General features: G+C 51.8%; 1 protein-coding gene across 5 annotated transcripts in view; it reads right to left on the bottom strand.

Annotated features, from left to right (window-relative positions):
- LOC6587475 overlaps positions 1 to 12,515 on the bottom strand; it is a 29,022-nt gene that overhangs the window by 3,642 nt on the left and 12,865 nt on the right. For 2 of the 5 annotated variants that reach the window (XM_026984205.1, XM_026984206.1), the window contains exons 4-12: positions 10,693 to 11,818; positions 4,114 to 4,448; positions 3,882 to 4,019; positions 3,405 to 3,698; positions 3,111 to 3,341; positions 1,385 to 2,803; positions 1,139 to 1,321; positions 985 to 1,077; positions 797 to 914 (exon numbers count right to left, since the gene is read on the bottom strand). In XM_026984205.1, coding sequence (XP_026840006.1) covers positions 797 to 914; positions 985 to 1,077; positions 1,139 to 1,321; positions 1,385 to 2,803; positions 3,111 to 3,341; positions 3,405 to 3,698; positions 3,882 to 4,019; positions 4,114 to 4,448; positions 10,693 to 11,818 — 3,937 coding nt within the window. Of the gene's footprint in view, positions 1 to 6; positions 432 to 796; positions 915 to 984; positions 1,078 to 1,138; positions 1,322 to 1,384; positions 2,804 to 3,110; positions 3,342 to 3,404; positions 3,699 to 3,881; positions 4,020 to 4,113; positions 4,455 to 5,293; positions 5,939 to 5,983; positions 6,142 to 6,228; positions 9,161 to 10,692; positions 11,819 to 12,515 lie in introns of those variants that run through there. The other 3 variants (XM_026984209.1, XM_002013968.2, XM_026984208.1) reach the window with 3 other exon arrangements.

Genomic DNA, 12,515 nt, shown 5'->3' on the forward strand with positions numbered 1-12,515 from the left:
CTATAAAATAAATTAAACAGGTGAATGTAAATGTAAAAAGTCCTAAAAGTCTTCAGCTTCTGCTTGATATGTACTTGGTGTACTTCCATTAACGAGTTCATAGAACTCGCAGCGATTGTTACTTAATTTATGATTAATTATAGTACATCAACTGGACAGGTGCTATGTACGTACATATGTATGTATGTATGCATGAGAGGGCAATGTGGGCCACAAGTCTGAGGTGTATGATTGACTGCTGCAAGTGTCTGAAAGTGTTCTGTGTGTGTGAGATTTTGAGTGTGAGTGAAAGGTTTATGAAGTTTTGAACGTCGCCGATGAGCTCGCAATGAGGTGGAGGGGAGATGATCATAGAAATCTTATTTAGAATGGGGCATAACGCATTTGATTAGATGGTATGCATATGATATATGTATATTATCATTAATCATCTAGAAAATCAGAAAGAGTTGAAAGACAGATATATAGATTAGAAGAGCATAGAGTTGACAGAGTTTTTGAATGGGGGGAAAACACAGTCGCAGATAGTACAGGTGGGCGTGGGGCGGGGTCTCTGGCGTGAACTCTGAGATATATACATATTCATACATAATACATAGATATATTGGCTTTGTAGACATAACGATTTGGAGAGCGTATTAGTAAGAACATAAACATTGAACAGAAACTCAACTTGCAAGGCATTGCATTAACATTTGAATGGGGATTTGCTTAGGATATCAATTAGAACTTAGCACAAAGGTATGGTATGGTATGGTATGGTAGACCTATCTGAGCCATTGAGTACTGCACTTACCGGCCACAATCTTGCTGACTTGCATCACCTGCTGGGCCAGGATCTGGTTGAGCTGCAGCAAGTGCTCGCGCTGCTTCTTTTCCGCTGTGATTTTGCTCGGCGGCAGGCTCTCGTTCTCCTGTAAATATACGACCGGTTAATCGATCCATTAATCGATAAATTCATTGACTGAGAGCTTAAGCACTTACGTTGCTGCTAATAGGCGCCTCGGCCAGCATCTTCTTAATGGACTCGACCTTCTCCTGGCGACGTTTCTTCTCCTCTGGCGATAGTTCGGGCGTCTGTGGCATACATCAAATATGTAAATGATTTGGTCTCAAATTTTTCAAATGCAGTACTCACTGTTTCTGGTATGTAACGCTCGGGAATGACTATTTTGTTGGGGGCCAAGAGCAAGTTATCAATGGTATTCTCAGAGATCTTCTCTCCCTGTCCCAGTGCCGAACGCACCACATCGGGGGCATTCATGCGCGGCCTCAGGGCCACCTCCATGTCCAGATCGTCGCGGGCTCGCCAGTTTGTGTTCTGCAAGTATCGGGTGACCAGTTAGTTGTGATTCTTAAGAACCCTTGTGCTTTGGATACTTACATTGCGATTCATGTCATTCTCCGCCTGCACCTTCTCCATGGCCTTCTGGTTTACATTGTTGGGTGCAGTATAGTGACGTCGCTTCTCGCGGGGCACTGCCCGTCGATGTTTGTGCGGCGGCGGCACCTTCTCGACAATCTTCTCGGTGTCCTCCGACGCCGAGCCAGCGGACATCTCATTGATGATCTGACGAGCGGCCACGCTCTGGAACACCGGCTCGGGGCTGATGTCCGTCAGGCTCTTGTTGAGGCTCTGCAATGAGTCTGTCTTGGTGCGTAGTGCCACCCTGGCACTGTCCCGCGAGGGATTCGCCTGCTGCTGCAGTTGCTTGGCGAAATAGGCATTGGCCAGAGGATTCAGATGCTCCCGCTGCTGCTGGTGGTGGTTCTGATGATGGTTCTGATGGTGGTGGCCATTGCTCTGTGGTATTGGCGCCGATGACGGTGCTGGTGGTGGCGGCGGCTGATGCTCGTAGTTGCTGTTCCTGTCATAATCGTAGCTGCTGCCGTTGAAGTGGTGGCCGTTCTGCTTCACGGCTCCACCGCCGTTTATGTGGCGACTGTTCCTAGGCTTCGGTGGCTCGCTGTAGTTCCGCGGCAACGACTTTGAGCGGCTATGATGTCCGTTGGTCATCTGCTCCTCCAGGCTGTGGCCATACAGTTGCTGGTGCTGCTGCTGATGAGCTAGCTGTTGCTGCTGCTGGGCGTACTGTTCCTCCTCCAGCACCTGGTCCAGGTTCTGTATGGAGTTGCTGAGACCACGCTCGCTGCGATCGCGATGACGACGCTCCGACTCCCGCTTCACGATGCGAACCGTTTTGATCTCCTGCTTCTCGAGATTGCTCAAATTGGCGAACGGATTGCTGTCCAAGAAGCCATCGCTGTCCACGCCACTCATTTCCAGGGCATCGCTGCTGCCGCCTCCGTTGTAGCGATTGTAGTCGCTCAACTTGGCCGAGCTGTTGGTGTCCACATAGAGCGGTGTGGACAGATTGAGGGTCGAGTCGTTGAGGTTCTGCCGACTGCCGTTCCATTGCTGCATATTGGCATCCAGATCGGTCTCTGTCCAGCTGGTCGAGTTGCTGCGCTTCTTGAGGCTGCCATTGGTGGAGCCACCCCCATTGACGGCTGTCATTTCCTTGTTGCCAATCTCCTGGTACAGACGCGTCGAGTTCTCCGTGAGTTGACGCACGGCCGAGCTCAGTTCATGGCGCTGTCGCTGCATGTCGCCCACCAGGGACTGCACCCGCTCCAACTCCGACTGCAACACGACAGCTGTCTGGTCGCCGCCATTCACATGGGACCCATCGTTGGCCAACATGCCGTTGCTGGTGCTGGCCCGCGTGGCCTGTACCTTCTGGCGGAGCAGGAGCAGCTCTTGCTCGAGACGGGCATTTCCGGCTACGGTTTGCTCCAGTTTCTGCAATACAAGATTCGGGGATGATTAATCGGTTCAACGCTTTGGCTGTGGCACATGCAGATGAAAGGCGGTTGGTAGAAGTCTTTTGCATTCAATCGTTTGTCACTGCACCGAGGGAACGAAAACGAACCAAATCTCGTGATGACCTGAAGACTTTTTCCCCCAAGCGAGGAGCTCATTGGAATATTAGTTTATGTTAGACTTTAGGTTTTACAATGATTTTCATTAGTTACAGAAGCGACATGCGAAGTTCAAGCAGACAAAAAACACGTAGCTGCAAAAAACTTCTACTAGGCACCTTGGCTACCTTTGAGTTGTCGGCCAGCAGCTGGTGGACACGCGACAGCTCGCGCTCCAGGATGTGCTGCTGCTTCTTGGCCGCCTCCAGTGCCATGGGAGTGGCGTTGCTGTCGTGGATGCGTGCCCGCAGGCCGCCCAGGGCCCTCTCCAAGTCCTCCTTGTCGCGCTGCAAGCTCTGCAAGATGCCCGACTCTTCCTGCAGCAGCTGATCGAGCTGGTACAGCTCTCGTACTTTGGCCTGAACCAACAGATTCAATTCAACATTGGAATACTTAACAAATCAAAGGTGAATCGAACGCACCTGCAACTCTGCCTGATTGGGGCTGAGGCGTTCCCACTGTTTTTGCTCCTCCTGCAGCATCTGGCGCTCCTGCATTCGCTGATTGAACTCCAGGCGATCCAGAGTGGCCGGCTGAGCCCGCCCGTTGGCATCGTTGCGGTACAGAGAGCCCAGCTTTACCATGTTGTCCACCAGATTGACCAGCGGCTTGCTCTTCTCGTACTGCCGCTCCAGGTCGAGCAGGTGCTGCTTCAAGTAGTCCAGTCGCTGGATGCTCTCTGCTCGGGTCAGACCCTCGGCACTGCGCAGGCGGTTCTGTAAGGGGTTTCCATATAGAAGAAAGTGTTAGTGGTGTCTAAAGTAAAGGCGGATCTCAAGTTAAGTGAAGTTTAAGATAAGCGAGATGATTAGTCACAGGCAACCAGCACCGTTAGTTAGTCAAAGACAACCCCCCACCCCCAACCACCGACAGACATAAATAATCATTCGGGTAGCCACCTGAACATCATGTATATCGCTGCAGCACTGCTCGATGGCACGGGCTGTCTGGCTGCTCTGGCGTCGCAGCTGTATGAGCAGCAGGACCAGCTCCTCGTGGGTGCGGCTCAACAGATCGCCTGCCGACACATCCAAGTTCTGTGGGTGGTGCGAAATGGTAAGTACTTGACTGGATGCACTCGACCCCGACTGGTACATCTATCAGTGCCCCTTCCCTGGTGTGGCAACTTACCCTAATCTGGCTGCTCGTCTCCCGCTCTAGCATATCGATTTCCGCCCGACTGCCGACACGTCGCATCCGGAACTGCTGCTGCTGCTGCTGCTGCTGCTGATGCTGATGCTGCTCCTGCTGTTGCTGATGCTGCGGCGTGGATGTGGATGTGGATGGACCAGCTCCAGAGGCGTAGAGGCCGCGATCCGTCAGCACTGTGGCCTTGGCGTATTTCGTTTCCGCGGCGCTGCCATAGTAGGGGGCAAAGGCCGACTCCTGCTGGCCATCGGATGGATCCGGCTTCACTGTCAGATTCCCCATGGGCAAATTGTTCACATTGCGCACGGAAATCGAGGCTACAAGTCGGAGATGGATTTATTAAACAAATATTTCAGACTGGGAGCGGGGCTTAAAATAGTTTAAATGCGTGCGCGAAATATTTAGGAAAGCAATCAGTAATCAGTATTCGGTAATCGATAATCGGTAATCGGAAAGGAATTCCCAGCAGTTTATTTTGCAATTAGTTTGTTGCCTCATTTTTAGAGGCACATATATCAATAAACTACAGTCTAAGCTAAAAGCCAAGCGGTAACTGGTATATAAAAAACGTTTTGGTTTTTCTGCTACTGCTTTTGGTAATTGATAAATGGTAATTGGTTTAACTGCCCATAATAATACAGAATATAATACAATTAACGTATTAATGGTGTTCAAAATTTACAGCGTGTACATGTGTGTGTGAGATGGGTGCTTCTGTGTGTGAGAGTGAGGCGTATTTACAGGCGCTTTAATGACTTAATGAGATATATGAATAGGATTGATAAAAGTTGAAATTTGCTTACCAGTTGATTAACTAAACAAAACAACATAACAATAATGACAACAACAACAACAACAACAACAAAACAAACATATCTCTGCATGAATACATGTGTGTGTATCTGTATCTGTGTGTGGTTTTTGGACTTCAACACTAAATGTCTGTCTAAATTTACAAACGAGTGCAAACAGAAGTACACAGAACACAGAACATGATGAGCAGGCAGGGCAAATACACAATAAAACTGGACAACAGAACAGAACAGAGCAGAGAGTGCGAAAACTAAATGAGAAACTACGAAAAGTATAGCATATTTTGTCGGGAACCGTGTTCAGTTGTTGTTCCGCGACTTTTGCACTTTGGGTGCTGGGGAGAATCCCTCAATGGGATTACCATTGTCATCGTCGGTATTACTTTGGCCACTGCCATTCAGCTGCTGGATGATGGAGCGAACACTGCTGGTCAGCGGCAGGCTGACCTTGGGCCCACTGCTACTCGCACTGCGTGTGGATGTGGGTGTCCTGGCTGATGTTGCCATTGGCGCTGCGGTCTCCACATTGTGGCTGGTGGTTTTCATTAGGCCACTTGACATGGCATCCCATTGGCGGATGGTTTCGCGATCCAGTTCGTTCGATTTGTGCGACAGATTCGAGGCTGTGTCCTCGCGCAGCACCTCGTACACATCCGAATCGGTCTGATCCTGGCTGTGAGTGGTCTGAGAGCTGTTGCCCATCAGCTGCACATAGACATCGTGCTCGTCGCTGGCCGACTGTTGGTGCCGCTGGGGAGGCTTCTGGCTGTCATTCACATAGGTCACCTCACGGCTGAGCTTGGTCTTGGGCGTGCTGCATATGGGGCCGGCGGCGATCCTGTCGAGATCGTCCAAGGAGCGAGCATGCCGCTGCGAGACGCGACGCAGACTCTCCCGCCACAGGGTGTCCTCCTCCCAGAGCAGTTCGCCACCTAGAACTGAGAGTTGATTGCCATTATTGCATGTCACTCGTCCTGCTGTTAGTAGTGGCCCTCCTTCTGGGCCAGCCGACTCTGCAGAGGGTCTGCACTTGTCCACACCCACACCATGAACGTTAACACCATCGTTACCGCTATCGCTATGAGGTCCTTCATCCAAGAGGCTACCACCAATCGATTTACGAGCGAGATTTGTGTTTTTAGTAGTTGTGAGAAATGAATGGGCTGGGTTTAGTGGATGGCTCTGGGTCCCGCTGCTGCTGGGGCTGCTGCTGCTGCCGCTGACCCCGCTCTCTCCTGCTGGCCCCTCCACTGCCTCGCCGCCCACAAGCTGCATGTTGTTCAGCTTGAGCTGCGCCTGGCCCGCCTTCAGGTTCAGGTTCTTGTTGCTGCTGTAGCTGAGCTTCTCGTTGTTGGCCTTCACGCAGTACAGATTCTTGCTGTCGATGGCCTGGTCCTTGTCCACCAGGGCATCCATATTAAACTGGTGCCGATCGATGGGATTGTGAATGTGGGCAATGTTCAGGCCATGGGCGTGGATGTCCCGCTGGTTGTTCAGCGGCAGTGGTGCCGGCAGCTCGGAGTAATAGTACGGAGCCGATTGCGTGGATATGTTGCTGTTGTTCCGGCTGTGCATGGGCGTGAGGTAGGCAGCCGCTGCCGCTGCCGCTGCCACAGCCGCTCCTCCTTCGCCCAGCTGCTGGATGGAGTCCGTGGAGGAGAGGAAGTGGATGTTGCCGTAAAAGTGCTGCTCCCCGTCGCCGTCATCCGGATTGCGGAACGTCTTCGGCGGCTTGATCAGATTGGTCAGAATATCCGCGCCGGCCGCAGCATTGGCATCGTTCAGCAGGTGGCTGGTGGGCGTGGCATGACTAGTGCTCGTATGCTGATAGGGCAGCAGATCCCTGCCCTGGAGATGGCTCAGGTACGTGTCCAGCTCGTGGCTGCTCAGAGTCTCCTCGAACTGTTCGCTCAGCGACTCGATCTCACTGATCGACTCCTGGGAGAGGGGTCGCCGCGACCGCTGGCGATCCAGCTCCGAGTCCGACCGCTGCCTAAACTCCACGGACGACTCGTTCTCGCTGCTGTCCCCCACATAGCGCAGGGGCAGGGAGTTATTGCTGGGACACCGGGCCGGCGACGGACGCTGCTGTCCTCGCTTCCGATAGAGTTCCAGGTCCGAGGAAGTGCGCGAAGAGCTGTTGTCCGTCTGGCAGCTGTAGTTCGAATCGGACAGAGTGCGGGCGTGATGCTGCTTCAGCAGAACAGTGGGCGTGGCATTGCCTTTGATGGCCGTGGCAGCAGCCCGCGATACGGTGCCACCACGCGCCTTGGCAAAGTGGTCGGGCAGGGAGAGGCGACTGCTCTTCAGCGTGGTGCTCGGATCGGTCTTCGACAGATTGAGGGACGTATTGCTGGCATGCATCTTGGGCAGCTGCTCGTAGGACAGGTTCACCTTGCTGTCGCGCCTCTTCACGGTGTCGTAGTGCTCCGAGGAGAAAATCTCCTCGGTCTTCAGCTCCTCCATGGGCGGCGGGGAGTCGGGAATGGGCGGCGGGGGCAATATTTCGCTATCCGAGCTCTCCGCATAGTTGTTCAGCGGCGTGGAGGCGCCCAGGTAGTAGGACGCCGGCCTAAAAGTATCCGACAGACTGAAACGCGACCGCGAGCGCAGCTTTTTGGCCTCCAGCTGCTGCCTGCTGCTCTCGTCGTCGGCGTCTGAGCTATCGCTGGCTAGGGCCAGGGCACTTTTAGCTGGCTTCAGTATATCCGGCATGTCCTTGCCCTGCCTCTTCTTGGACTTCTTCTTCAGAGTCTCCGTGCCGGATTTCTTACCCTTTTTCAGCGTAGAGCGACCTGAAGAGCAGTGTGCCTCTTCGGCTGCTGTGGCTGCTGCCGATGCCTTGACCCCTGCCAGCTCCATGTAAACAGGCTCCGCTTTGGTTATTTTGCTGCTGCTAGTGCTGGCAATGCACATGATCTCGTAGTTGTTTCTGCCGTCCTCGTCCTGAATGCCCTTGGTCATTTCCACATAGTGATTCTCCTCCTCCAAGTAGCTGTCGTGCGTGGCCACCAGGCTGAGGGTGCCTGGTTGACCCAGTTCCACCTTCTTGGGTGTCATAGGCAGATAGTGGCTCTCATCGAACTGCTGATCCGTGGGCGTAATGGGCTCGTTAACATAAAGCTGCTGCAGCTCCTTATCACTTGGGAGGTCAGTCATGTCAGCCGACGACGCCTCCTTCTCCTCATAATCATCATCATCATCATCATCATCATCATCATCATCTTGTGCCAAGGCCTCGTCAATGTCATCATCTGTGTACTCCTCACAGGCAGTGCTCTCATCCTCATCATCCTCCAATTCATCTGCATAGGCATCGGAATCGGCATCGCCATCCCCATCTGCCTGTATATCGTCTCTCATTCGAGCTGCATCATCATCATCATAATCTATAGAGGCCTCTCCTAGTGGAGGCCTGCTTTCTGCCGTTGGCGTTAAATCGTCCTCGGTCTGTTGCTCCTCCTGCCTCTGCTGCTGCTGCTGCTGCTGCTCCTGCTCCTGCTTTTGTGCGGCCTCTTGTTGCTGCTCCTTAAACAGCTTTAGCTGCATCAGCATTGGTGTCTCCTCGGGATCATTAATCGCCACACTGTCCTGGGACGGTGCCTGTGCCTGTGCCTGTGTATGTACCTCTGCCTCTGCCTGGGCTTGGACTGGGCTCTGGATTGGCTTGCCAAATTCCATGTTTTCGTAGTTGCCGCTGCTGACCAGCTTATTGTTGTATACGGGAACATAATTGGCATTCTGCGGCGACTTGGGCGCTGTTTTCTTTGGCAAAATGGGAACGGGCTGCTCCCCATCCTCCCCATCTATGTCCGCCGGTGGCAATTGCAATTTCAGTTTAGGCCTCTCTTCGGGCCGTTTGGGCTGTACCTGAATAATGGGCGTTCTGCTGGCCTCGTGCACTTTCAGAATGGGTTTTAGATGGAATTTTGCATTGATTGTTGGTGTCGTTGTTGGCGTTGTTGGTGTGTTTCCTTCTCCTTTTCCTGTTGGTGTTGTTGTTGGTGTTAAACTGCTTAAGTTGTTGCTACTACTAAGTCTTTCTATTGTTGTTTTGTTCGTTTCTAATGCTATTGTTGTTGTTGTTGTTGTTGCTATTGCTATTGTGTTTCCTGTCGTTGTTGTTGTTGTTATTGTATTTTCATTAGTCGTTGTTGTTTCTGTTGTAGACCTTCCTGCCGCGCCACCATGATACCCTGTATCATCCACAGTCCCATCTGCGTGTTTTATCGTGCGTTTTTGTTTTATGTTTTTGCAAGTATTTTTTAAAATCGATTTTGATTTTTTTTTTACATTTACAACATTTACAAATTGAAAAATTGTATTTTTTTCGTTTAAAGAGAGCCAAAAATTAACGTATACACAACGAGAATATTTATATTTTTTATGTGGAAAAAGAAGAAATATAAAACAAATATTTTTATATCTTGCTGGTTTTGTAATTAAATTCAATCAGAATGGGTGTTCGATTGCGCTATGATCCCAGATTGAGTTTGAGTTGAGTTTTATTTCGTTTTTTTTGTGGTATTTTTTTTGTATTTTATTGGGGTTTAGTGCGAAGTTTACAGCGGCATTTAGTAGTAGAAATACCAATCACCCAATCATGTACGAAGTCGAAAATGAAATTAGCTACGCTAGAGATGGAATTTTGTGGAATATTTTTGGAGATGTTTTATACCATTTGCAAAGCTAAGCCCATGAAATAAATACATGTAAAAATAAAGAAAGAGAGAGAGATATATATATAGAGAGAGAGATGTGACTACATAGATATTTGTTTATGGATTATTCCGTTTTCCATTTTCCATTTTTGTTGAAAGAATGAAATGTAAAAATGTACAAACAGACGCTGTCGAGGTACCGCCTGCGTTGCCTACTTTCGGGCATCGTCTTTTAATTATTCTTTATCATCATTTATCGCATTTGGAAGTTTCTATTGTGCATGTGTGTGTGTGTGTGTGTGTTTGTTGTGTTTGTGTGTTTGTGTAGCTGCGTGTGATGTGTGCGGACGGCAGGAAGGTTTCTTGTTTTTTGTTTCAGTTTCGATTCGGTTCGTTTAACTCGATTATTTCCTGTTTTCCAATTAACTCTATTTATTAAATCATAAAAAATGCAACAAACAAATTGGGGCTGCTACCCCAGCAAACAAAAAAGCTCACAAATATTAAACTACTTGAAGCTTTTGTGTTGTTAAGTCTGGCCATGATAAATTAGCATTGAAATGGGGGAAAGCTTACGTATACTAGGTTAATGGGAAAAGGATTGGCTGGTAAGGTTGGTAAGGTGGAAAGTACGCTGAAAAGGGCTTTTAAATATTGTCTTAAAGCTCAATTCAGAATGGGAACGCAACGGTTTCCAGCCAAGTGTAAGCCCTGGGCTTAGCCCGGAGGAAGGAATTACGCAACTACAAAACAAGAGGAGCGGGAACGGGAGCAGGAGCAGGCGCAGGAGGCAAAGTAGAGACCGTCTCGGTAGGGACAACATGCAACTAATTGAAAGCAAAGCAAGAGAGCAAATAAAAGTAAAAGTAAAAGTAAAGAACGCAGCACGCAGCACGCGGTTAGCAACAGCTACAGATACAGATATAGCTACAGATACAGATACCGATACTGATGTACAGATACAGATACGGAATAGAGACAGATGCAGAGAGATACAGTCGTAGCACATAGGAGGGACAGACAGAGTGAAAGCAAAGCAAAAATGGGAAATACGTATGGGATGCGATCAAGCCGGTGTTTGGACTCACCCTCATCGTCCGAGGAGTAGCTGTTGTACACTCCGCCGGGTCCCACATTGGCCTGAGTCTCCGATCTGGAACGTTGTATGCCTCCGGCTGGGGCCGGATTGGCTCCTCCACCAGCGGCAGAGCTGCCGCCGTTGACCAAGAGGCCCGTCTTGCCGGCCTGGGGGCCATAGCGTGCGCCACTGGCCACCGCCGTCGAGGAGAGCAGTATGTTCGGGTTGCTGCCCAGCTTTGACATGGCGGACATGTTGCTGCCGCCCTGCTGCACGCCCTTACGGGTGAGAGGGGACTGCAGCATGCGCTGCTTCCACTCCAGAAGCCGCTTCATTGACTCCTCCCGCTTGCGCTCCCCCTCTTGGGCGTGCTGCGGCGAGGGCACAGCCCCCGATGTGGGCGATGTTGTGGTCGAGTTGCCCGCCGAGTAGTCGTCATCCATGCCGCCGCTGCGCTTCGGTAGCCGGGCACTGGCCGAGCGCAGGAACTGCTCGTTCTTGCATATGATCTCCTGCGTGGACATCGAGGGCGGGAAAATGGAGCCCGGATGCACATTGAGTGGAGGCAGCTCCTCCGAGTGCTGCTGCTGCAGCTGGTGCTGGTGCTGCTGCTGTTGTGGCAGGGCGGAGGCAGAGCGGGCCACCGACCCACAGCCTGCCCCCTGGCTGGCCGAGCGACTCATGCGTGGCATGCTGCTGGCGACGCCACCCTGGGCCTGGGCCTCGGCCAGCAGTTCCTGGCGCTTGTACGCCCGCTCGTAGGGATTCTCGTATCCAATGGTGTTCACGCCCGACCCAAAGTCCCCGGCTGCGGTGCGATAGCTGCCCGCCTGCTGTGGCTGCGCTGCGCCCGCTCCTCCGCTCTGCAGGTAGAGCGCACTCTTGCGCATCTTCTCCGCGTAGCTGGCCTCCGAGTAGTAGAAGCTGTCCGGAGTGCGGTTGATGTCCAGGCTGGACTTGGGTCGCGGGGCACGTCCGCTTTCGTGCTTGCTCTGGGCCACCGCTGCGGCGGCCGCAGCTGCAGCGGCCTCGGCACGCGCCTCATACTCCAGAAAGTCAGCCGAGTGTGGTCGCACGATGGCCGCTGCGGAGCGGGCACGCAAGTCCATGGTATTGATTAGCTGATCAGCGTTGGCCTGCGGGGAGGAATAAAGAGAATGAGCAAGCAAGAGAGGGGGTTATGTTATGTTATGTAATGGCTGGATGGCTGGCTGGTTGCTGGGTGGCTGGTAGGGCGGTTGGCATTTTAAAACTGCCGCTGGGAGATTGGCGTGGCCCGTAACTTGTTCGACACTTTGCACAGGCGAAGGCACACACACGGAGGCACAGCTGCTCCTGGCCAGGCCCAGGACCGGGCCCATAAATCATGCACGCTACTCATTTCCTGGCCGTCTTGGCCGTCTTGGCCGTTTGACCCACAAAGCAGCTGCTCAAGTTCCTGCTCCTCCTCCTGCCACGTCTGCCAGTGCCTCATAAAGTTGCATTTGAAGGAAATTGCAGCGCCCGACCCATGGGTGAACAAATTTCTGCAATTTAGCAACCCACTGACACACTAACGTCCAATTAAAGAGTGCGCGCGGGCAGCCAGCAAAGTGCGGGGGCTCGAGAGGCGTCTGGGGTGGGCCTCCCAGCCGACTGCTGCTCGAAACGGAAAGTTTCCAGCTAAGACTCTCAGGTATTCTGTTGGCCAACAATGTGCATGGGGACGGGGAATGGAGAGGGAATGTTGCACTAAAAGGGCACTTCAGGCAGATGGACCTGAAATACGTTTTGTACTCGGCTTGATGGAGTCCTTCGCTGTATCATCCTGTGCCGCAGCTCACAGGCATCGTG

Source organism: Drosophila persimilis, unplaced genomic scaffold (assembly GCF_003286085.1).
Source record: "Drosophila persimilis strain 14011-0111.01,24,50 unplaced genomic scaffold, DperRS2 tig00000000-arrow-pilon, whole genome shotgun sequence".
Taxonomy (NCBI): Eukaryota; Metazoa; Arthropoda; class Insecta; order Diptera; family Drosophilidae; genus Drosophila; species Drosophila persimilis.